Source organism: Salmo salar, chromosome 16 (genome assembly GCF_965601325.2).
Source record: "Salmo salar chromosome 16, fSalSal1, whole genome shotgun sequence".
Taxonomy (NCBI): domain Eukaryota; kingdom Metazoa; phylum Chordata; class Actinopteri; order Salmoniformes; family Salmonidae; genus Salmo; species Salmo salar.
The window spans coordinates 69759969-69787359 of NC_138306.1; the positions used below are offsets into that span (position 1 = coordinate 69759969).

General features: G+C 43.0%; 1 protein-coding gene across 1 annotated transcript; it reads right to left on the minus strand.

The window, feature by feature from the left end:
* Positions 1–893: 893 nt before the first annotated feature.
* Positions 894–24890, minus strand: LOC106574424 (gamma-aminobutyric acid receptor subunit gamma-3). The gene is made up of 6 exons (XM_082962861.1): positions 24675–24890; positions 22678–22760; positions 9637–9774; positions 7253–7405; positions 3801–4009; positions 894–2651 (listed from the first exon to the last, which is right to left on the minus strand). Exons 1-6 carry the CDS (start codon positions 24827–24829, stop codon positions 2370–2372), a joined length of 1020 nt encoding a protein of 339 aa, XP_082818987.1. The 5' UTR covers positions 24830–24890; the 3' UTR covers positions 894–2369.
* Between the last annotated feature and the right edge of the window lie 2501 nt (positions 24891–27391).

Below are 27391 nucleotides of genomic sequence, written 5' to 3' on the forward strand. Positions count from 1 at the left end.
TACCAGGGGTATCAACATACCAGGGGTATCAATATACCAGGGGTATCAACTACCAGGGGTATCAACATACCAGGGGTATCAATATACCAGGGGTATCAACATACCAGGGGTATCAATATACCAGGAGTATCAACATACCAGGGGTATCAACATACCAGGGGTATCAATATACCAGGGGTATCAACATACCAGGGGTATCAATATTCTGTGGTGAGCTCCAGGACCGCATTCAAAAAGTATCTCAGAGTAGCTGCTGATCTAGGATCAGGTGTCCCTTGTGTATATGATCTCATGTGATCTACACTGCTACTCTGAAATGTTGTGAATGCAGGTCCTGAACAATAACATCTGGTTATTTCTATATGGGGATGCTAATTGTATAATGATCTACTCTGCAATAGACATGAATCATGTGTAGAGTTAATTTCCTTCTGTGTGAATAAAAGGGTCTGTTTTGGATTTCCTTAGCCTACTTCCTAGTAACTGTGATTATTGTATATAATGAGTTTTCATTGACTTGCTTCCTTACCTCGAAACAACAGGATGCACAGTGTGAGGTTTGAAGTGGGCTATCAAAACCACATCAGAGACAAAATGATTCCTACATTTTGAAATATATTTCTATCTAAATAACTCTAATGTGTGTAAGAAAGATCACAGTTTGCTAATGATTCAAATGACCTACATATGAATGCAAGCACCTACATACACGCACCTACACACACACACACACACACACACACACACACACACACACACACACACACACACACACACACACACACACACACACACACACACACACACACACACACACACACACACACACACACACACACACACACACACACACACACACACACACACACACACACACACACACACACCAGACCTTAAGCAAAGATAGTTTTATTAATTTAGGCAATACCACAGACTGAATTCTCTAAAAAGCATAGCTGTACATAGACAGTGGTTCTCTCAGATCTGCTGTAACAAAAGGGTGCGTTCCATCAGACTTAGAAAATAGTGTTTGATTTATTGTAAATACATTATATCAAACTAAGACACTTATAAAGTGCAATATTTGTATTGTTATACAGAGTTGAAAACCACTATTTGTTGTTGGTCTAAGTATGATCTACATTCAACTATGAAAATAGCATGAAAACATCTCTCACATACACGTTCTCTTAAAACATAGAATACAGGGTACTACCATACTTCTAAGTCAAACCACCGCAGAAACAACAGTGTTACTTACAGTACAGTAAATAAAACTAATTTTAACTCCATTAACACACCTTTTACAATTATTTGTGATGTTGTTGTCTGTTTTGGTACAACAGCTACTGTATGATGTAACATGAATTATACATGTTCTTGCTCAAGAAAATTGCAATAGTGTTGCTGGAGAGAAACCATACATTTTTTATTAGTACTGTACTGAATACTAGCACAATATATACAGTACTGTACTGACCCAAATGCTACCCTGGCCCTCAGCCTATGATGTATTGTCGGCCTGCTGTATGGAGATAAATGTATGTCCAGATTCTGTAAATTAATTAAACAACATATTCTACCTCCATACCACTTTAGTTTGAAACCTTACCATACCTTGTCCTCAGACAATTGATTGAATTATCAAATAGTCTATTAATACTTTCTGGAAAACTCTAGATGTTACAAAAGAAAACTTTATTAGATACAGTATTTTACAAAAGTAGTATTTTCATCTTTAAATTACTATGTTATGGTGTGTTGTAAGGTATACTATGCATGTTCTTGTTGTATATCACCCTTGGTAGAAAACATCATTCAAATGTTTATGATATAAATGTCTATTAATCTAAACCAAATCAATGTTATCAATGACCTAATATTTAAGACCCTGTTGATGCCTAAAATAAATCATATTGAGGTTCTATATATTTCATATGGCTTGCAATGACTATGCAACTGACTAATTAATACAAAGCAACAATAGAATAATTTCATAGTGCAGTCCACCCTAGCTTTTCATTGTTTTTAATGAACAGTATAGCATGCGTTGAAATGACGTATGTGGAATAACCTATGTAGGAAAAACTCCCAAAGCTTCTAGTCCCCTTATTGCACCTCTGTATAGGTGATGGCCCCTTCCTGAAGAAGGCACTGTGGATGCTTCATTACCTCTTATCTGGCTAGCATCCTGGTGTTAGTGTCTCACAGCTGTCTATTGGCTGGCTACACTAACCCACCAACCAATCAAGTGTCAACGTGCACAAAGCTGCCACTGAGTGACATCTTATGTCTTGTGACATCTCCTCTTCCCATTTGAGTCTTTCCATATTTGTCCAAACGAATTCTAGCAAATCCAACTGAAACTGCTAAAGGTAGAGATAAGAGACCCAGTAGACGATGTTGAACAGGAGAAACGACGTAGGGAAGAAGACTCTCGAGTAAGCGTCCAGCTCCTTAATGTCGACATGGATGCGTCCTTTCCTCCACCCTCCCCCCTTGCACTCCTCGTAACAGCAGAAGAAGCTCTGGCAGTCCTTCCCGTCCAGACACTCGTACACGTCCTCATAGTCCTGCCAGTATGAATAGTTGTTGTTCAACGGAACCACGGTCGTGGGGGACCTGGGCCCCATGTCTAGCATCGAGTAGGTCTGTGGGAGGGGACAGAGGAAGGCCATCTCCTTAGATGCGTAAGTGATAAAGGGAGAGAAAGAGAGGGAGTGTGAGAGAGGGTGAGAGAGTGAGGGTGGGGGTGGGGGGGGCAAGAAATGTGATGAGGGGACAGAGGAAGGAAGGCCTCATAATTAGATACTGAGAGGGAGAGAGTGAGGCAACAGGGAGGGGGCGGGTGGACAACAAAAGCCAGACAGGAGAAAAGAAATACATGTGGGCAAACAAGGGAGAAAGACAGATGGAAAGATGAAAAGAGACAGACAGAAAGAGATGAAGAGAGAAAGAGATCTGATACGTTGTGAGTGGAGCTGTGCTGTCATGCATTAAAGCTCCGCAGCGGGCCGTGTCCTCCCACACCCAGCAGGACGCTGTCATAGCCCAGGCAGGCAATGAGATAGAACCCCTCAGCTTAGTGCTCTACCGAAGCTGGGACTCACTCACTGGCTCGACAGCACTACACGACTTGACATGAAGACATGACACGCTATGACACGGCATTTACCAAGTACACTGTGTGACCGGTCGGCAGTGCAAGTGGATGGATATATGAAGGATGGTGGATGGACCAGACCTCAACCCTCACTGGGGGGGGGGGGGCATCGCAATTTGCTACCATGCAGGTCAGAGCCACTGACTGTAATACTATCACAGCCCATGCACAGTGTGACTGATGCAAGAGGATGGAGATATGAAGGATGGACTAGACCTCCACCCACTGAGACCATAATCGCTACCCTGGCTAGAACTATTGACTGTGACAACACAAACAACCTCGGTTCATGTCTATAACAGCATTACACTGCATTGAGAAAAGTTACACCATTTAGTAATACGGAGGAAAGGTACACCATTACATCGTACGGAGGAAAGGTGCACCATTACATCGTACGGAGGAAAGGTGCACCATTACATCGTACGGAGGAAAGGTGCACCATTACATCGTACGGAGGAAAGGTGCACCATTACATCGTACGGAGGAAAGGTACACCATTACATCGTACGGAGGAAAGGTACAACATTACATCGTACGGAGGAAAGGTACACCATTACATCGTACGGAGGAAAGGTACACTATTACATCGTACGGAGGAAAGGTACACCATTACATCGTACGGAGGAAAGCTCACCAGTCTCTGCGTCTTGTTTGTCTTGTTGTAGCGGGGCTTCTGCGCCCTGTAGGCGTAGTAGTTTTGGATGGCGTACTCCATCATGGCCGCAAAGACGAACAAGAAGCACACAGTGACAAAGAGATCCATAGCTGTCACATAGGAGACTCTGGGTAGGGACGTCCTGGCCACTGTACTAAGGGTGGTCATTGTCAACACAGTGGTGATACCTGAAAGGACAAAGTCAGCATCATAACACAGATTTTTCACCTAGTCGGCTCAGGGAATAAAACCAGCAACCTTTCGGTTACTGGCCTAACGCTCTTAACCTCTAGGCTACCTGCCACCCCGTACTAACTGTTTGATACCTCTCTTGGCAAAACGGCGGCAATAGTTTTCTCTGCCAATAGTCTGAATATATTTTGCAAAAATGTTTTTTCAATTACCGAGGGTAGTTTGTGTCTCTATGTAGTTTTAACTTTAGAAATAAATGGACGTTTACATGAATACATTGTCAGCGCTTAAATATACTGAACAAAAATATGAACACAACATGCAACAATTTCAAAGATTTTACTGAGTTACAGTTCATATGAGGAAATCAGTCAATTGAAATAAATTCATTAGGCCCTAATCTATGGATTAAACATGACTCGGCAGGGGTGCAGCCATAGGTGGGCCTGGGAGAGCATAGGCCCACACACTTGGCAGCCAGGCCCACCCACTGGGGAGCCAGGCACAGCCAATCAGAATGAGCTTTTCCCCACAGAAGGGTTTTATTACAGACAGAAATACTCCTCAGCACCACCCCTCAGAGGATGGATGGATGTGAAGAAGTTGGATGTGGAGGTCCTAGACTGGCGTGGTTACACGTGGTCTGCGGTTGTGAGGCCGGTTGGACGTACTGCCAAATTCTCTAAAACGACGTTGGAGGTGGCTTATGGTAGAGAAATTAACATTAAATTCTCTGGTAACAGCTCTGGTGGACATGCCTGCAGTCAGCATGCTAATTGCAATCTCCCTCAAAACTTGAGACATATGTGCACATTTAAAAGTGGCCTTTTGTTCTCCCCAGCACAAGGTGCACCTGTGTAATGATCATGCTGTTTAATCAGCTTCTTGATATGCCACACCTTTCAGGTGGATGGATTATCTTGGCAAAGGAGAAATGCTCACTAACAGGGATGTAAACCCATTTGTGCACAAAATTTGAGAGAAATAAGCTTTTTGTGCTTATGGAACATTTCTGGGATCTTTTATTTCAGCTCATGAAACATGAGACCAACCCTTAACATTTTGCATTTATATTTTTGCTCTGGTGTATATTGAAAAGTGAGCTGAATGTACCAGCTGAGATTTTGCATGTATAGAGCCTTTGATATAAAATGCTGGGTGTGACCCGCACACACACTCATATGCACACACACACACACCCTATATACAGTACACACACACACACTATATACAGTACAGACACACACACACACACACACACACACACACACACACACACACACACACACACACACACACACACACACACACACCACACACACACACACACACACACACACACACACACACACACACAAACAGTCTCTCTCTCGCTCTTTTATGCACATCACCAGGAACCTCTCATTTGATGACTGAATGTTGTGCTGTTTTCAAGCAGTTACCATGGAGACAAGAAGGCCCATCTATTTTGAGCTGATATTTCATACTCAATCCCCCCTTCCTTCCTTCCTTCCTTCAGACTCTGCTGGCCACGGTGATTACCTTCACCTATTTCCCTTACCTTCTATACATACTTTGGCATTTAGGTCCTTCATAACTTTGGTACTTAGGTCCTTCATAACTTTCAAACAGGCAAGGTGTAAGAGCAACTTTAACTGGTTCCTCCAAATAAAATGGCAGAAATGTAATAAATGAGAAAAAGGTATCGTTGTAAAAACACAAAATAGAACAGAAAATAAAATAGATACAAATAATGCATGTAGAAAGATGTCAGTACACCTACACTACATTAGGGACACAAAGACCCATAGATGTCATATGAACAGATACAACACATAGAAAATAATACAGATACAAAGAACATTGTACAAAGATATCAGTCTGCAGTGCTGTCGTGACTCAGAGAGAGAGAAAGAGAAAGAAAGAAATAAAGACAGAGAGAGAGAGAGAGAGAAAAGAAAGTGACAAAAAAGTGGGAGAGGTCACACTATATGAGTCACTGAACTGAGCATCCCTGTCCCTTACTTCCTGTCAGGTATAGCCTGATTGTCATTACCATCTGTGGTGGCCCTTGTGAACCTGACTCTTTGGGAATGTCACCCACTACACCCTGTCACTGCCCCCCAACCACACTACACTCTCAGGGGGCACCTGCATGTCAGCACCTGCCTCCTCCTTAGCCCCCTACCACCACCACCACCACCACCACCAGCCACTCTGACATATCTCCTGCTCTTTGCAGTCAAAGCCCATTTTCCTTATCACTCCTCTTTCCTTTCAACCCGCTATTGATCAGCGGGAAGGCCCGGAAAAATCCACGCTGCGCTTTCATGTCCCAGAATAGACACTAAATAATGTATTTTATCAAGGAGAATGGGATATTTATCTTTACTGCTACAGTCAGCATCCTCACCTGTTAGCTAGGGGAAAGACAAACATGTTTCCAGGCTTATCTTTGTACTTTCTCGTAACAGGTGTCAAGGCTGTTGAGGGAGACTACTCGATGTGATTGTGGTGGTTCAAGGATGGTTCGGTGATGAAACGGACTCGTTAATACACTTTAAGCTTTGACTTGTTTATCCACCATTGCAAATGTGCTTGTGTTGTCACTTAAAGGCCACGTATAATGCTAATACTGTAATTTGGACTAAATGTGATATATTTGATCTTGAAGAAAGAAAATGACCTGGTCAAGGTCCACTACAAGAGCTGCCTGGAGGAATTGAATCATACTTACCGCAACGTTCAACTCAAACTCCAAATCACCTTCAACAACATAATCCAGACGAATGTACATGCACTAATGGAAAGCATGCATCGGGGGGAAAAATCATGAATGAATTACAAATGTAAACAAAAAGGTCATTGTTAAGCCTTGATAAATTACAAGCACATCGCATAAACAAAATAAAACGGTACAAGAATCTTGAAAGCAGAACATAACATTGCATAAACACATGCAGATTGTTCTCTAGCCTAAACAATAAAATATTGATTTTTCATGCAATCTTCCATTGTGGTACCAAGAGTTGGTAACCATCTTTTCAACAAACCAGCTAGACTCAGATGTATTTTTTTCCTTTCAGAATAACACATGCAGAGGTAGTCATTTCTGAACACATACAGTACACTACATGAACACTGGTGGAACAGGTTAGATTGAACCCTTGGGTTTTCTTCATCTACTTATTATAATATCAGTGTATATCCTGCCAAGTGGTATTCTTCAGATCAGGTACCTAGCGCTGTTCTGGCGGGTGCGGCATCGCTATTGATCCAGAAGGAGACCCAGGAGAGCACCACGGTGAGGATACAGGGGATGTAGGTCTGGATGGTGAAATAACCCATTCTCCTGCTCAGGTCAAAGTACACTGTCATGACCACATAATCACCTGCGAGAGGGAGGGGGATAAAGAGGGGGGGTGTATATGAAGTGAGGGGCGAGGAGGGGGAGGGAGCGAGGTAAGGAGGAAGAGAGGGAGGGAGGGAGGGAGGGAGGGAGAAAGAGAAGAGATTGAGGGAGAATCAGAGCGTCAGGTGGAACAAGAACAAGCCAGCGTGGGGAGGGAGAGGGGGGGAGGGGGGGAGAAAGACAGAGAGAGATTGAGGGAGAATCAGAGCGTCAGGTGGAACAAGAACAAGCCAGCATGGGGAGAGAGGGATGGAGGGAGGGAAAGTAAGAGAGAGAGAGAGATAATCATGAGAGCTGGCATCAGGAGGAACCACAGAACAAGGCACCATACACAATGCTTCAGGGAGTCCACTTTGGTGGGTTTTGAAGAGGGATGCTGTAACAATAAAAAAAAAGGAGGCAGATATAACAGCGGTAGAATCAGAAGTCCCCGATGGCACGGTGGCATGGGAACTGTCCACTCGCCACTGTCCTCATTACCACGCTACAGCACAATACCTATTCATTTCATGCTGGATGAAAAACAAGAAGAAGAAATTTAACGCTTTGTTTCCAGAGTTTGTTGAGATGTAAATTAATGACATGCTATTTTTAGCTGCAGGAGCAAGCTAGCTAATCATCATGCAGCATGATGCAAGCTGGGAGTCAGGAAAAAGTGAAAACAAGATAAGAAACGTCTAATTTCCTTGAACAGAACTGAAGGAAGATCTGTGGAAGAACTCTGGCTTTCATGAGTTCTCTACTCAGAACTTGGACTTGTATCACAGTGCACCATATGTAGAACACATAATTTATAGGATCACCTGAGTTTAAGACTTTATTTTCAAAATGGAGATGAAATCATCGGTCTCCAAAACAAATAAAGTACAGCATGAACAATGTCAACTATGAAATTTGAGAATAGGGTCAGTATGGGTTAATTACAGCTTGAAGATTCATACATGAGATCAATTTATCAGCCCCTTGAAACGCTGCTACATTATCGTCAATGCTCTCATGAATGCGTTACAAATGTATTACAAAGTAATTCCAGCAAGCACCACTCATGAGTTTAATTAGATAGCTGTTTGTAATACACAACCTTAGTCGCAAGGAATGATTGTTGTAAATGAATAGATGTAGAATTCAGTATTAAAACCAAACCACATCCTGGGCCTCTGAAAATCATTTAAGTGAATAATTAAATATTTTCAATCTTTAATCCAGATGGTTTGTGTAAAAATATGTTTGCCTTTATACCGGAGGGGACTACTGATGAGCTTCAAGCAATCTACAGAGAAACAATATGTTAAATGTCACAATGAATTATGAAGACAGGTAAATGCACTTTCATTGTGCCCTTTTTTATTACACGGTAAATCATAAAGACAACGTCTACTCACTGAGCACTACTCTTAAGTCTACTACCAAAGTACTACCCCTAAGTCTACTACCAAAATACTACTCCTAAGTCTACTACCACAGTACTACTCCTAAATCTACTACCACAGTACTACTCTTACGTCTACTACCAAAGTACTACTCCTAAGTCTACTCCTAAGTCTACTACCACAGTACTACACTTACGTCTACTACTAAAGTACTACCCCTAAGTCTACTATCACAGTACTACTCCTAAGTCTACTACCACAGTACTACCAAAGTACTACTCCTAAATCCACTACCAAATTACTACTTCTAAGTCTACTACCCGAGTACTACTCCTAAGTGCAATTTCAACCTGTTTTCTGCCCTGCCAAATGCTGTCTTTATCATTTCCATGGTACTATAATACTACTTATCTTGACCATCTTCCAAGAGAAGGCATTGTCTTTGCTCTCTGGCAATATCTTGCAAAACTGGCAAAGCAATTGTCTTTGCAATGCGATAGCTTACAAAGACTGGAAAAGCAATTGACTTAAGCCAGAGTGGTGGCACCAGACCTCAAGACACCAGCTGGTAATGCCTGCTGTCCCCCGCTGCTAATAGACAGGAGAATATGACCGATCATTTAGAGTAAATGTAGACCATTTGATTAAAAAACAGCTAAAAATAACACTTTGTCCTTTTTCCTTGGAATTTTTATGAGTCAGTATCTAATAATTCAGAGAGAAATTGGATGGAAAACACCAGAGCCAATGAAGTGCTGTGATGAGGATTGATTTTATTGATTGTGAAAAATAGAAAGTCAGCTGTTTGGGTATTAAGTGTACGATAACTAATTTACTGTACCTGCTGTTGTTTTTAGGACGTCTGTGGTATTCCGCAGGCCCATGAAGTCAAACTGGTAGAGGCGCCAGTACTTCTGGTCTGAGGTTTCGATGGAGTTCCTTTTCCATCTGTAAATCATTTCATCCTTGGGGTAACCATCTGTAAGTCAAGTAAATACACAGTGACCCTGTGACCCTATGGTAGCATTTCATTCTAATAAAACAAGATTTACGCTTCAATCTGACCAATACATGTTTTATTGTTTGATGGGTCTTACTGGACATATTCCTATGTATGTATTATAAAACCTACTAATTGCATACTGTTAAATATACCTAAATATGGGAACAGCACACACACACACACACACACACACACACACACACACACACACACACACACACACACACACACACAGCACACGGACACACAGTATAGAGTAGAGCACCATTAGACCGTTAAAAAGTAAAAAACAGGGCCATAGTAAAGTAGTGTAAGAGCAGATGAAAAGGGGCACAACAGAGTGTAATAGGATACTTTGAGTTACTGTGAGAGAGCATTGTGTTGATGCTAGAGTTGACCTTCACTTTTCACAGAAGTGTGTGTGTGCCTGTGAAATCTAATTTGAAAGCCATGCAATGGAAATGAATCACTTCATTGTGCTCTGATGATTTCAAGCAGGTGAACTGTATCCCATTAACATGTTATTATGAGGTGTGTCTCTCACACACACACAAAGCGACAATGTTATTCACACTAGCACAAGCTACAACAAAGGAAAGCTGGTGAGATGATGTGGAGTGTGCTGAGTGTATGTCAATATCTTAGAAACTATTATGCCGTGAAAGTACAACACAATAACGAGAAGGCAGAAAGGTACGTTTAGGCTAGGGCTCAGCTGCAAGTTGGATATCAGGGTTTGGCTCTGGAGTTGGCACTTCCTCCTAAAGGCGTGGTGTCCAGGGCATCCAGGCCAATGAGAGAGGGGGCAGCAAAGGGGGCTGCAGCTTCGTGGCCCTGCAGCTGATCCACATGGCGGCAGTACACTTGACCATCAGGCATTAACATTTACATTTACGTCATTTAGCAGACGCTCTTATCCAGAGCGACTTACAAATTGGTGCATTCACCTTATGATATCCAGTGGAACAACCACTTTACAGTAGACTCTTCCCAGTAGAGGCCGTCGTAACATGTTGAGACAGCAGGAACCTTGACAGTCAGGCCTGCCAGTCACCCACCGAGATCATAGACAGAGCCTCCTTGGTTGTCTGATCCATGTGTTCAGCTTGGCCATTGGAGGACGGATGTTATGGGGCTGTGGTGACATGTCTGATTCAGTTCCACCCAGCGAACACCTTAAACTCCGCAGAAGTGAAGGCAGCTCCATTATCTGACACCAGGAACGTCACACAACCCATGAATGGCAAACAGCAAATGGAGGGTGCTTATTACAGCACCAGAGGGCATCAAGATGACCATGGCTACGTCCATGCACTTTGAAAGGGAATCTACCATGACGAGAAAAGTCTTTCCTTTGAATAGCCCAGAAAAGTCTATACGAAGACGACAATTTCTGTGTTGTCCACTCCCATGGGTGCAAGGCAGCCTTGGGTGAGCATGGTGTGACTCCTGACAGGTGACACAGCTGCGCACCACAGCCTAAATTCCCTGGCCACCACACATAGCTCTGTGCCAGTGTCTTCATCCTCACTTTTCCAGGATGCATATCATGCATCATGGAAAGGACCCCCTCCCTCGTCAGGCCAGGTACCACAACCCGACTGCCCCACAACACACAATTCTTGTGAACCGACAGCTCGTTCCGACGATAACATTAAAGCCCAAACTCTCTGCCAGGAACTTCAGAGGCCCATCCATGCAGCACCCAGCGAAGAACTCGGGACAGGACAGGATCCTTGAAGGTCAGTGCGGCTATCCTAGAAGCATGGAGAAGGGCATTAGGCACCATTTCCAACAGCATCACTTCCCAGTGAGGTGGTAGCTCAGACAAAGGGGTAGTGAGTGGCAGGCAACTCAGGGCATCTGCATTAACCAACTGCTTCCCTGGATGATACCCGAGCTCATAACTATGGGGTCCCAGTATCAGGCTCCATCTGACCATGCAAGTGAAAATAATTTTGGGGCATGGGCTTCATATGATGAAGCACGCCCAGCAAGGGCTTGTGGTTGGTGTAGACCACAAAATGGCGACCTCACAAATACTGATGGAACTTCTTGACAGCAAAAATGTTCGCCAGGGCCTATTTATCCGGCTGTGCAGAGTACTGTTCAGCGACAGTTAGGGTCCTAGATGCGTAGCACACAGGTGCCTCCCGACCATCAGATTCCACATGACTAAACAAGGCACCGAGCCCATATGGAGATACATCACAGACCAGTAACAGGGGTTTTCTATCATCATAGTGGGCTAGCAGCCCATCTGCTTGCAGCAGCTGCTTAGCCTCTTTATAGACTTCTTCATGAGTGTCGTTCCCACTCCAGGGAGCGGCCCGGGTCCAGTAGGCAATGCCAGGGCTGTAGCTTTATCAAGCAGGAAGCAGTTGTAAAAGTTGAGAAGCCTCAGAAACGACTGGAGCTCAGACTTGTTCTGGGAAGAAGGCCTTTATGGCCTTTACCTTATCCTGGGTTGGTCGCACACCATCCTTGTCAATGTGGAACCTCCGGAACTCAACACTGGGGCAGCAAAAATTTACTTCTCCCTCTTAGGCTGTGGCCTCCCATGAGTACTATAGACAACATACTTCTCAGTGTCTGGGTGAGAGTTTACCAAGTGTGTCTGTTGTGCGGGCCTAGTGGGCATGGCTGAGCTGCCTGAGGCCTGGGACTGGGACCTTTGTCAAACAAAGTCAAGCTATATGTCCCCTCCATTTACAGTAGTGACAGGTTGCAACACTAAACCTACAGCTGTTGGAATTATGGGCACCTCCACATCTGAAACAGGCTCTGAAGTCCTATCTAGACTCTAGACTCTGACTGCCCCCCCTCCGTGCGCACCGGCCCACTACGTTCTAGCGAGATGAATGTCAGGCATAGTTGGAGGACCAGGGGCCTCATTTATAAAACTGTGCGGAGGATTCACGTCAAAAGGTGGCGTACGGACGAAACACAGAAAGTGCTTACGCACAAAAATATTCTGATTTAAAACACAGTGCGCACGCACTTCCCACGCCAGTTTCCCTTTATAAATCACAATCAACTCGACATTTGGCCCACGTGAGCGAACGTCTTGTCCTACCCTTTTAACGCCCATAGTTGCCTATAGATAGTCAGTGAAACGCCCCTAATTAATATTCATCCATACTGACTGCATGACAACAAATCCCGACAGAAAGGTTAAAAAAATAAATTTCACCCAGTGTGAAACGGAAGTTCTCGTAGGGGAGGTTGAAGCAAGAAAAAATATATTGTTTGGTGGACACAGTGTGGGCATTACAAATACCAAAAATGCGTTAGAGTGGCAGCATGTGGCGGACGCTGTGAATGCCGCTGGCTCAGAAGTTCAGACTCTCTCAGAAATAAGACGTTATCCAACATTAAAGTGGAGGCCGAAAGGCGCATTGCCTTACACAGACAAAGTGTTCGTGCCACGGGCGGGGGAAAGGGGACAGCGGAGCTCAAGCCCCTTGATGAGCGATGGCCAGTATTATAGGGGAATCCCTCCAGAGTGGAGTAGTGACGGAGGTAGACATGGACATGCAAGACGCACCGGATGATCCAGGTATGTAATTAGTATTCCCTCGTTTGAAAAGAGTAAACCAAATGGATTCAAGTTGTGTTTAAACATTTATTTACAAACAATTTACATCTATTTTAGTCGCTGCGTGTTCTAGTGGGGTCGGTGCTGCAGCTGAGCAGGAGCTGAGTGTGCCCACCCCCGGCATCTCCACTGCACCTCGTGCGTCACAACCCTCCAGTAGCCGTGTCCTCACAGATGCAGTCCTGCAAACGCAAATAGACACCATAGACGCTTTTAACGAGGTTGCCTAGGAGTTGAAGTGGGATAGGCATGGCTTGGTTTCTGCAGGTGCTTCTCTGTAAAGCTGGGCCCACTACAGCACAGAGATGCAAGAGAACATCTCTTGGTAATCGGAACCGGCTCATAAGCCACTCATCATCATTGACCAGTAAAATTCGCTCTCTCCGAATTCTTTCATTCGCCAAATCTTCCAACAGTGCTAAAGCAGCCATTGTGCGTCATTACGCATTGTAATTGCATGCCTTTTTATACCCACCCATTTGATTGTCAAAGCTACCCAATTGCGTAACACCTTCAGGTGTGGTAATTACCCTGATTGTAATTGACAATGACTGGGCCAAAATCACATAGACAGTTCTGCGCAACGAACATGTGATAACAATATATGAAACTGTGCACTCGTATCTGCCCGACAAAGGCATCGAAAACGGCATCAGTTTAGCGTAAGTTGTCCTACTGTTCACCTTATTATTTATGAAAATACATTTCATAACATACAAGTATTGTTTAATAATTACAGATCCAATTAAATATGATTCCCGATTAAACTGTACCACATATTTGAGGGGTTCTTTTTCAAAAACAGATATCTCCATTTGTATTTATTATCCTAAATCATGTTTTTTGTGTGTTTTTTTGTGTGCACTCCAGGGAACTCTTCATATATAATACGTGAGATGTAATATTTCAATTTATTTTACACAATGGTATCAATTTCAAAGCGTTTCTCGAGTTTCATCCTTCTGCCATCGGAGTCGCAGTTTGCACATTTTCCCGTCAAGTTTGTTTTTTATAAATCCCAAAGTTTCCTTAGAAAGTGGCGTACACCTTCTTTTGTGCCTACTCAACGTTTATAAATTAGGCCCCTGGTCTTTCAGGGGGAAGCAGGCAGGCATTATTTGCAGCAGTCTCAGCTGCCAAGGCTTTTACCTCAGCCACTCTAAATATCAGATTGGGCTCAGCCAATAGACTCATCTAACAATTCTGTCAAGCAGCATCGGCTCCAGCTGATCTCCAAAATTATGGTGCACCGAAAGGCTGCGCAGACCAGCAATGAAACTGGAGATATTCTGATTTGCATTTTGTTTACAATTATGAAAATAAAATCTCTGCACAATTTCTGACGGATCTGGGCTGAAAGGCCGCTTCAAACATGCCACTATGTGATCATAACTCTTTGCAGTGGGCAGGGCCAGAGCAAGTAGAGAACCTAATGTACAATAAACAAAAATATAAACGCAACATGCAACAATTTCAAAGATTTTACGGAGTTACAGTTCATATAAGGAAATTTGTCAACTGAAATAAATTCATTAGGCCCTAATCTATGGATTTCACATGACTGGGAATACAGATACAGATACCTTAAAAAAAGGTAGGGGCGTGGGTCAGAAAACCAGTCAGTATCTGGTGTGACTACCACTTGCCTCATGCAGCGCAACACATCGCCTTCGCATAGAGCAGATCAGGCTGTTGATTGTGGCCTGAGGAATGGTGTCCCACACGTCTCCAATGGCTGTGCGAAGTTGCTGGATATTGGCAGGAACTGGAACTGGAGCTCAATCCAGTTCAATCCAGAGCATCCCAAACATGCTCAATGAGTGAAATGTCTGGAGAGTATGCAGGCCATGGAAGAACTGAGACATTTTCAGCTTCCAGGAATTGTGTACATATCATTGCAACATGGGGCCGTGCATCTTCATGCTGAAACATGAGGTGATGGCGGCGGATGAATGGCACTGCAATGGGCCTCAGGATCTCTTCACAGTACCTCTGTGCGTTCAAATTGCCATCGATAAAATGCAATTCAGTTTGTTGTCCGTAGCTTATGCCTTCCCATACTATAATCCCACTGCCACCATGGGGCACTCTGTTCACAATGTTGACATCAGCAAACTACACGCTCACACCGCAACGTGGTTACACGTGGTCTGTGGTTGTGAGGCCGGTTGGACGTACTGCCAAAACAACGTTGGAGGTGGCTTATGGTAGAGAAATGAACATTACATTCTCTGGCAACAGCTCTGGTGGACATTCCTGCAGTCAGCATGCCAATTGCACACTCCCTCAAAACGTGAGACATCTGTGACATTGTGCTGTGTGACAAAACTGCACATTTTAGAATGGCCTTTTATTGTCTCCAGTACAAGGTGCACCTTTGTAATAATGTTGTTTAATCAGATTCTTGCTATGCCACACCTGTCAGGTGGATGGATTAGCTTGGCAAAGGGGAAATGGTTACTAACAGGGATATAAAGAAATGTGTGAACATTTGTTTGGGAGAAATGAGCTGTTTGTGCATATGGAACATTTCTGAGATCTTTTATTTCAGCTCATGAAACATGAAACCAATGCTGAGTTTATACAGTACATGACCAAAAGTATGTGGACACCTGCTCGTCAAACCTCTCATTCCAAAATCATTGGCATTAATATGGAGTTGGTCCCCCCTTTGCTGCTATAACAGCCTCCACTCTTCTGGAAAGGCTTTCCACTAGATGTTGGAACATTGCTGCGGGGAATTGCTTCAATTCAACCACAAGAGCATTAGTGAGGTCGAACACTGATGTTTGGCGATTAGGTCTGGATCGCAGTCAGCGTTCGAATTCGTCCCAAAGGTGTTCGATGGAGTTGAGGTCAGGGCTCTGCACAGGCCAGTCAAGTTCTTCCACAACGATTTTGACAAACCCTTTCTGTATGGACCTCACTTTGTGCATGGGGGCATTGTCATGCTGAAACAGGAAAGGGCATTCCTCAAACTGTTCTCTTGGCATCTACCAAACCCAGATTCATCCATCGGAATGCCAGATGGTGAAGCGTGATTAATCACTCCAGAGTCCAATGGTGGCGAGCTTTACACCGCTCCAGCCGACACTTGGCATTGTGCATGTTGATCTTGGGCTTGTGTGCAGCTGCTCGGACATGGAAACCCATTTCATGAAGCTCCTGACAAACAGTTCTGGTGCTGAGGTTGCTTCCAGAGGCAGTTTGGAACTCAGTAGTGAGTGTTGCAACCAAAGATTTTTATGCACTACACGCTTCAGCACTCGCCGGTCCCGTTCTGTGAGCTTGTGTGGCCTACTCTTTGCGGCTGAGCCATTGTTGATCCGAGACTATTCCACTTCACAATAACAGCTCTTACAGTTCTTACAGCAGCTCTAGCAGGGCAGAAATTTGACGAATTGACTTGTTGGAAAGGTGGCATCCTATGACATTGCCATGTTGAAAGTAACAGAGCTCTTCAGTACGGGCCATTCTACTGCCAATGTTTGTCTATGGAGATTGCATGGCTGTGTGCTCAATGTTATACTCCTGTCAGCAACGGGTGTGGCTCAAATATATACTTTGTATATATGATGCATTTTTGTTCAGTGTAGAATACGTCACCGTTCCGCACACACAGAGCAGCACAGTGCAATTATTTTAGTCATTTTCAATGTCATTAGCAACAAAAAAACATTCCAGCCTTTCAACATACTCCTTCCAAGAGCTATGCATTTCATCAATAAACTCCTTAATCTTCCCATAAAAAGCCATGATCACCTCAGAAAAGGAAAATCCACTTTTATTTATCCTTTATTCAGCTAGGCAAGTCAGTTAAGAACAAATTCTTATTTACAATGATGGCCTACCCCGGCCAAACTCTAACCCGGACAACGCTGGGCCAATTATGCACCCCCCTATGAGACTCCCAATTACGGCCGGTTGTGATACAGCCTGGAATCAAACCAGAGTCTGTAGTGATGCCTCTAACACTGACATGCAGTGCCTTAGACCGCTGCGCCACTCGGGAGCCCATTTTATGTTTACTCACGAATCCTCTACAAACATTCTAGTTCGGATCCACCTCGTGTTCAGTACTACAGTGAGGGAAAAAAGTATTTGATCCCCTGCTGATTTTGTATGTTTGCCCACTGACAAAGAAATGATCACTCTATAATTTTAACGGTAGGTTTATTTGAACAGTGAGAGACAGAATAACAACAAAAAAATCCAGAAAAACACATGTCAAAAATGTTAGAAATTGATTTGCATTTTAATGAGGGAAATAAGTATTTGACCCCCCCTCAATCAGAAAGATGTCTGGCTCCCAGGTGTCTTTTTTACAGGTAACGAGCTGAGATTAGGAGCACACTCTTAAAGGGAGTGCTCCTAACCTCAGTTTGTTACCTGTATAAAAGACACCTGTCCACAGAAGCAATCAATCAATCTGATTCAAACTCTCCACCATGGCCAAGACCAAAGAGCTCTCCAAGGATGTCAGGGACAAGATTGTAGACCTACACAAGGCTGGAATGGGCTACAAGACCATCGCCAAGCAGCTTGGTGAGAAGGTGACAACAGTTTGTGCGATTATTCGTAAATGGAAGAAACACAAAAGAACTGTCAATCTCCCTTGGCCTGGGGCTCCATGCAAGATCTCACCTCGTGGAGTTGCAATGATCATGAGAACGGTGAGGAATCAGCCTGGAACTACACGGGAGGATCTTGTCAATGATCTCAAGGCAGCTGGGACCATAGTCACCAAGAAAACAATTGGTAACACACGACGCCGTGAAGGACTGAAATCCTGCAGCGCCCGCAAGGTCCCCCTGCTCAAGAAAGCACATATACATGCCCGTCTGAAGTTTGCCAATTGCCATCTGAATGATTCAGAGGATAACTGGGTGAAAGTGTTGTGGTCAGATGAGACCAAAATGGAGCTCTTTGGCATCAACTCAACTCGCCGTGTTTGGAGGAGGAGGAATGCTGCCTATGACCCCAAGAACACCATCCCCACCGTCAAACACGGAGGTGGAAACATTATGCTTTGGGGGTGTTTTTCTGCTAAGGGGATAGGAAAACTTCACCGCATCAAAGGGACGATGGACGGGGGCATGTACCGTCAAATCTTGGGTGAGAACCTCCTTCCCTCAGCCAGGGCATTGAAAATGGATCGTGGATGGGTATTCCAGCATGACAATGACCCAAAACACACGGCCAAGGCAACAAAGGAGTGGGCTCAAGAAGAAGCACATTAAGGTCCTGGAGTGGCCTAGCCAGTCTCCAGACCTTAATCCCATCTGTGGAGGGAGCTGAAGGTTTGAGTTGCCAAACGTCAGCCTCGAAACCTTAATGACTTGGAGAAGATCTGCAAAGAGGAGTGGGACAAAATCCCTCCTGAGATGTGTGCAAACCTGGTGGCCAACTACAAGAAACGTCTGACCTCTGTGATTGCCAACAAGGGTTTTTCCACCAAGTACTAAGTCATGTTTTGCAGAGGGGTCAAATACTTATTTCCCTCATTAAAATGCAAATCAATTTATAACATTTTTGACATGCGTTTTTCTGGATTTTTTGGGTTGTTATTCTGTCTCTCACTGTTCAAATAAACCTACCATTAAAATTATAGACTGATCATTTCTTTGTCAGTGGGCAAACGTACAAAATCAGCAGGGGATCAAATACTTTTTTCCTCACTGTATGTCCGTGACATAGTGAAAGTACAATCCAATAACGAGGAGGCGGAAAGGCACTTTAGGCTATTTACTCCATGGTGCAGGCAATAAACATAAACGCCATGTTGGCAGGTGACTGAACTTTTACACCTATGGGTCAGACACGCTATATATGGGAGTGTCTGTGCACACTCTTTAAAATGCCCACAACAACTATACCCAATACACAATTGAAACCACATACTCTCCCATCTCCATTATGCTAGGTAAAGCTCCGCCTTATCTCAGCTCACTGGTCACGATAACAACACCCACCTGTAGCACACGTTCCAGCAGGTATATCTTACTGATCATCCCCAAAGCCAACACCTCATTTGGCCGCCTTTCCTTCCAGTTCTCTGCTGCCAGTGACTGGAACGAATTGCAAAAATCGCTGAAGTTGGAGACTTTTATTTCCCTCACTAACTTTAAACATCAGCTATTTGAGCAGCTAACCGATAGCTGCAGTGGTACATAGTCCATCTGTAAATTGCCCACCCAATATACCTACCTCATCCCCATACTGTTTTTATTTACTTTTCTGCTCTTTTGCACACCAGTATCTCGACTTGCATATCATCATATGCTCATTTATCACTCCAGTGTTAATAATGCTAAATTGCAATTATTCGCTCCTATGGCCTATTTATTGCCTACCTCCTCATGCCTTTTGCACACACTGTATATAGACTTTCTTTTTTTCTACTGTGTTATTGGCTTGTTTATTGTTTAGTCCATGTGTAACTCTGTGTTGCTGTCTGTGTCACACTGCTTTGCTTTATCTTGGCCAGGTCGCAGTTGTAAATGAGAACTTGTTCTCAACTAGCCTACCTGGTTAAATAAAGGTGAAATTAAATAAAATAAAAATGAAGATGATAGGAGTACAGTCAGTGCACAGGTAGGATTGACTCTTCACTGGTAAATGTCAGTTATTGACATATCCCACTCTGTACTGTAGGTTACATAGAAACGAGCCTTGGTAGACAGCCCAGCCAAACTCCTCTCTCCTCCTCTGCACAGATAATAGCTCGGGTCAAAGCAAAGAGAATGTAAAAGGGACAGATGTCTATGAATCCTTGTATAGCAGCCTATATCCACTGTGCTCTAGGTTTGGTCGTATATATAAACACTTCAATGGACAGAAATGACTCATCTCTTATCTGGGATTCTCTTTTTTTCGTTAGATTGAGGCACGATGCACTTCCTCCCAAATTACAAAATTACATTGGTTTCCTTACCCTGTAAGCAGTATATGGACAAGGTATGATATCAATCCATGCTTTGGTTTAGTTTCCCTGGCACTGTTTCCTAATGCTAATGTTTTAGCGTTTGTGGCACAAATCCCTTTCAAGTCATGGGACCGATATTAGCATTTTTCGTGACTCATGTTCAAATCATCTACACGTGACTTTGTTGAGCTTCACAATACATTTAAGATACTTTGCGATGATTTTGACGATGTACAAAAAAGTGTAATATCGGTCCCGTGATTTGAATGGGATTTGTGCCACACATGTTAAAACATGAGCATTTGGAAACAGTGCCAGGAAAGGTAAACCAAAGCATGGATTGCTGTCATTTCTAGGCTGCTTACAGGGTAAGGAAACAAATATGTAATTTCATAACTATCCCTTTAAAGATCTGAAAGGTGAGAAAGTCCTCATTGATTAACTAATAAAAGGTGCAGTGAAATCAGTGAAGGCTACTGAGGGGAGGACTGCTCATAATAATGGCTGGAACAGCATGAATGGCATCAAATACATAGAAACCATGTGTTTTGATACCATTCCACTCATTCTGCTCCAGCCATTACCACGAGCCTGTCCTCCCCAATTAAGATGCCACCAAACTCCTGTGAGTGAAATGTGTTGTTTTACAGGTTCAGCCATAGCAGTACAGTGCCCTTAGAACAAATGATGTGCTTTGCTCAAGGACACATCGGCAGATCGTTCACTTTGTCGGCTCGGGTATTCAAACCAGCAACTTTCGATTGCTGGCCCAACGCTCTAACCGCTAGGCTACCTGCAGTCATTATCGCCATGGGAACACAGCACGCCACATGTCCAATGTTCTTTTCCCTGGGGTAAGTGAAAATATCCAACAGCGAGGATGTGTCTGTTGGCTCTGTTGCGCCAGTGGGTGGGTGGTGTGGAGGAATGGATTGAGTTTCCCCGTTTTGCTTAAGTTAACTCTTCAGACCCCCTGTTTCCAGGACAGAGATTAAGCCTATTCTCTATTGAGCATGCTTTTTAACCCAGGACTACGCTCCATCTGTGTCTGGGCAATCAGACCAAGATGTTTAACTTACAACAACAAAAAAACATTCAAACCATAATAATATGATAGGACTATTTTCTGAAGGTGACACTTGAGGATGACTTACTGTATGGATGTACATTGGCTGTGGGTGGAGAAGCAGTGGTGTTGCATTGGAAGGGTGGGGAAATGGAGGGGGCATACCTACACGGGGGGGCGGGTGATTTATTGTAGACTGAATAGAAGTAAGATCAAGGTCTTTATCTGGGAAACAGCTGGAAATCCATTAGCTCCAGCGTGCATGGCTTTCACATCCTGTTCCCACCAACCCTTAATAAGGGTAGAAATTCAGTGTTCTATTTCACTTAACAATAATGCTCTATGTTCACTTGCCATTCTGCCTGAACTGAATTTTGTCCCATTTTATTGCAGGTGACGTGCTGTTGTTGTGTTGTTAATGGACGGCCCAGAAAGCCTGGTTTTCAATGTGGCTTTAAAGAACGGTATAGAGGTACAGAGTAGCTTTGCATCAAGCTTTCACATTGGTGACTCACGCATTCTCATGAAAAGCTGCAGACAATCCTTCTCTTCCAGGCTACACACCTATATACCTTTCAGAGAATCTGCCCAACAAGCCTCCTACTCAAAACAGTTTTATGTGCATCGACCTCCTACTGTGACAGAATACACACGGTATCATTTGGATCTAGTACAATGGACCTGTAGTGACCAATGGCGTTCATTGCAGGTACCTCCATCGTTTATATAAAAGTGAGTTGTAAGACTACAGTACGTGGGGGAGAAGAAAATGCCTGGGATACTATGGTGTCTATTGTGTATCATCCTGTGATTGTCTTGTGCATATATAAGACATTGATTGTTTATATTAGGAGTATGTGAGACAAGGGAGATACACCTGTCCAGCGATATTTAGTAGGAAATGGAACTGTACTATTTTTCTCAATTTATGAAACAACAATTTTGTCTGTCATTGTTTGTTGCCACTACCATTGCTGCCTAACCTTCCTGCACCCCCACGCCCCCCTTCCCCCTTCAAAAGGATCACAACAGAAATACGCTTTCAAGCTTCATTGTGTTACCCTAGATTATTTTATTAAATTGTATGTTGCGGTGCCAATTATTGAATCTAAATGAAATATATGACTTCTTCTCATGTATTTTTCATACATCTACATTAAATATGATGTTTCCTGATGTATTGTTCATATATTAAATATATGATTTCCCCATTTCTTTTTTTTGATATGTTTATACAAAATATATGACATATGAATGGGTGACATTATTGCCTGGCCGTACAATACTCACAGCTAGAGAAGACCAGGGGACAGGAGTGCTCATCCATAGGGAAGTTGTGAAGCTGCAGCTGGCACTCTGCATTGATGGTCAACCTACAGCACGAGTCAGAGAGAGGCCGTGAGTGAGCATTGCCGTCGTTTCTCACATGCAGTTCACCTCTGCTCTGAGAGAGCAGTGCTACAACAACAACCACCACCGCCGCTGCGCTAAACACATACACCACTGGTGATGTGAACGTGTCATTTATTGATGAAGACAGCATAGGGTGTGAAATAAGGGAAGCCTGGCTCTTGATGTTGTTCTCACATGCTGCACATGCTGAGAAAGAGACAGATAGCCATAATGCTGAATTTCGCTGCTATGTTGTTTCCATTTTTCTGTTGGTGTGAAAAGAATGAGTGATTGCGGGGTTAACAAACTGGCACCTTGTTGCATGCCTGTGAGAGACCTAATGGGTCACCTATTATCCTGACATGACTGCCAGTGCCAGGGGGCTGGAGATTGTGGGTCAGCCGGCCGGCTGGTCGCCTCCGAGTCTGGTGAGCCCTGCAAATTGGTATTTTCCTTGAGTAACAAACTCCGACAGACTAGTTAAGAAAAATGAACGGATTTAGAAATGCTCTCGTCCCGGAGTTATGTAGGTCATCGGACCGAATTTCACCCTATTCGTCTCCTCTTTTCTTTCTCTTCTTCTCCTCCTCCTCTTCCTCTGTCTCCCTGATAAAATGTCACTCTTGTTTACGTTGGCTTGACTGAAGTTCACAGTGAAGAGGAATTAATGGGAGCTTAGATTCACTCCATTGTTTTAATCAGACCAGGATGCCACTCAAGAAGATTTATAGATCTGCTCAGTGATAACGCTGATGAATAATGCTAACTGAATACTTACTGAAAAGGCTCACTGATAATGCAAACTGATATTGCTCACTGACAATGCTCAATTATAATGCTCAACAATAGGCATCACCGATAAAACAAATCACATTTTATTGGTCACGTACACATATTTGGCAGATGTTGTGGGTGTAGCAAAACGCGCATGTTCCTAACTCCAACAATGCAGTAATACCTAACAATACACACATCTAAATAAAACAAAAGAAAGGAATGAAGAAATATAGAAATATTAGAATGAGCAATGTCAGAGTCCAAAAAATAAATGTATATGTATATGATGGTGTGTATAGACATTATTGGGCATTATATGATGCTAACTAACAATGCTCTGTGATAATGCTCAACAATAATGTTCAGTGATAATGCCCATGTACTGTATAATGCTAAACAATAATGCTCAAAGATCATACACTAACCGATAAAGCTCACTGAGAATGGCTGATAATGTCGGATCTTGTATGATTCCACCTTGTGGAGCCAGCCAGGTCAGTCCTGACAATAATTAACCTGCCCACACATTCTTTTCCTTTGTCCTGCGCTTTGCCTGTTGCCAAGGGAATACCTCAGTCAGTTATGCAAACAGCAGGGTGATGTCTCTCTTTTTCTCAGCGGAGGTGAATCCACGGTTGAAAACTTAGCAAAAAAGGACTGAAAGGATGACATTTACGCCCTAAAAAGCATGATCTCCCGAAGACAGTGTACTACGGTGTGCAACGCGAATGTACCAAGTGTGCTAACCCACTTAGCAGAGCAGTGATGAAAGATACAAAACAATGTTAGTCTTATCGTAGAATAGACAGATTTTTATTTTTGGTTATTGGTGTAGCATCAGTATGTGGCACAGATGTCAGTGTGTTTGTGCCACCTTCTTACACTGTGTTGAACTCCACCTGAGTTCTGAGGAAGTTAGAATATTCTAGATGTGATCTTCAGTACAAAGACGGGTAGTAATGACACTGTTTTCATTTATATTGTCTATTTATCTTTCCTTGAAAGGGAAAACCCAATGTTTGCTGAGTTGTAAATTCTGAACAAAGATGGAACGATAGTCGGCTGTTCAAAAAAACAATGTCTGTGATATCTGATAAAGAAAAGCCATTGATTTTTACCTCAGCGTGTATAATATCTTCCCATCATTCCAAATACGCAGAAGCTGATTGGGCATCGTAATCCAATGCGAGTCTGCGTTCTTGGAGTTTCTGAAGATGGTGTCAGGGACCCAGATCATTCCCACCATGTTGCTGTTGAGAGTCAGGATCTTCATAGTGCTGTTGTATTGCAGACGGCTGTCGATCCACGTCTGTGCAAAAATGATGTCAATTTCATATTCCTGTAACAAAACAGAAGAAACTGACCTTTAACCTACATATATTATACATATTTCATATATTATTACATCTTTCATGATACATTTTGGTCCCAACTCCGGCAGAAAAAAATGATCTACAATCCACAGTCATGCTATATATTTAACTTTAAGATGTTCATTTTCTTTTAATTGAGAGAAGCTGCGGATCGGCTGTGTTGATGGTCTACCCGAACAGGACGAGACAAGACCATTATTCTCTTAGACAAAACATACCATAAATGATTATATGATAAGACAAGCATAAATTATAAATTGCCTTAACATTTAAAAGTGCTAAAAAATAGAAGCATTTCTCTTTTCCTAATCCCTTATGTTGACGTCCCCCAGAAACCGCATCTTGATTCTGACGGGTGACCTTTTTGGAAACTTTTACAGGCACATGGGACCTGACTTTAATACAGCACTAATTAGAGTGTGATGGGAGCAGCCCGACTGTAGCTGTTACCATGACCTTAAGGAGTAAAAGAACAGTCAATCACACAACACGTCAGTCTAAAGAGTATTCCTCAAGCCTCACAGAAAATAGCCACTGTAATATATAAGGTCCTGTTTGGCTCAGTTGGTAGAGCATAGCGCATAGCACAGGTTTATGGGTTTGATTCCCGCTGGGGCAACCCTAAGAAAAATGTATGCATGCATGACTGCAAGTTGCTTTGGATAACAGCATCTGCTAAAAGGCATACATTAATGTATGAGAAATAAAGTGAAACGGCTCGATCAGACAAGCTAGTATCACAGATAAGGTAGATCAGTTAACTACTGATGACTACATTTGAATTAATAATGCTGATATAACATTTTACTATGTTATTTCACCCATGAGTTTCTCACTAGCTAAGTTATGAAGATGAATGTGATATGAAATCAATGATTAATCTCTAAGGAAATCTAAAAAACCCAAATACCAAGTATGCATTTATTCCGCTCTCTCCCCCTCTAACAGCCTCTGTGTAGTCCTGTAATACCCTTTAAATGTAAGATGAAGGTTAATAAACTGTATAAATATGAATAGATATTGTCCTCAGAAGCATCACAATTAGTTTCACTTCAGTAAATTCATTACAACCTTAAGACTGCAATGACATTTCATAGTCTTGAAAAATTGTTAACACACGAAAATTACTTGATTCCTAAACCATTGTTAAACCTGGCTTCCTTACATCATGAGGGTGTGTACAGTAGGCTACTATGTCATCAGACAGGAATTCAGGGTATCTTTTATACGTTTTATTTATTTAACCTTTATGTACACGGCGAAGACGCACTGAGATCCAAGTCTCTTTTGCAAGGGTTAGTGCTATGCGGAATCCTTGGGACGTCCCTACCCTAACCTTAACCCCTAGCATTACCCTAACCCTAACCCTTACCTTAACCATTTTAAATTTCAACATCAAAGCGGTGATGTCAGAGTTGGACGTCCCTAGGATCCCAGTACAAAATGTGCACATTAGGGAAGAGCTAATCAATCCAGGCATGTGCACTCATCACGAGTAGCCTAGGTCTCTAATTAAGGTCTTAACACGCCTGTAGGGGACTACGTTTTCCAAATTAAGTCTACCCTGGAGTCTATTCCATCTCTACACTAAATGTAAAGAATTTAGAAAAAGCCTTATTATCTTCCTCAGATGAGGGCCATAAGCAGCGGGATATGAATGGGATATGATTACTACTGTTCAAATCATCACTCTGGCGATTCATATTTGGTTCTAAAATACACGCTGTGCTCAAACAGCTTATCAATGTAGGGATGGAAAAAAACCACATCCTCTTTACTCGTTCTGTGTCATTAACTATTATGGAAATCGTTACGAAAGCTCACGCCCACACTTTTAATGACTGACGCTACAAGACGAGAAAAAGGCAAAGCAACAGTCCTACCACGATGAACGTGGGTTCAAATTAAACATGTAACTTATGAATGTGTCTTGGCCTCTCTGTCCGTCGTTACAAGGCTAAGAATTACTTCCACAGCTCGACATCCAGGCAAACACTAAGTGCCCCTCATGAATTTAGAGTCCAACAGCAGGCACTAAAATGAGCATATCAAATGCCACATTATGAAAGGTCAAGTGAGCGAAAAAAAAGATGCTCCAAGGACTTACAGCATTACAGTACAATGCCACAATCTGTGAATCCACAATATCAACCCATTAGAAGTACTCACAGCCTTGTGTATGATTCATTACACTTGCTTCCACACACATTTCTATTCTACATTGTTTATTTAGCCTGGTCCCAGATCTGTTTGATCTTGCCAACTCCATTGCTGTCATTGTCAAGCCAAACTTTTTTTAGCATTTTTTTTTATTTTTTAGAAAGGCTTACATTGAGAGAGGGACCAAAAGGTCAGTGTAAAAGGTTGGCCAACAATGGGCAGCTTGCTTGTAGAGAGCTTTGAACTTTTGCATGTTGTGTATGGCTGGCTGTGGCTTCTGCTACGAGTAGCCCTGTTGCCTT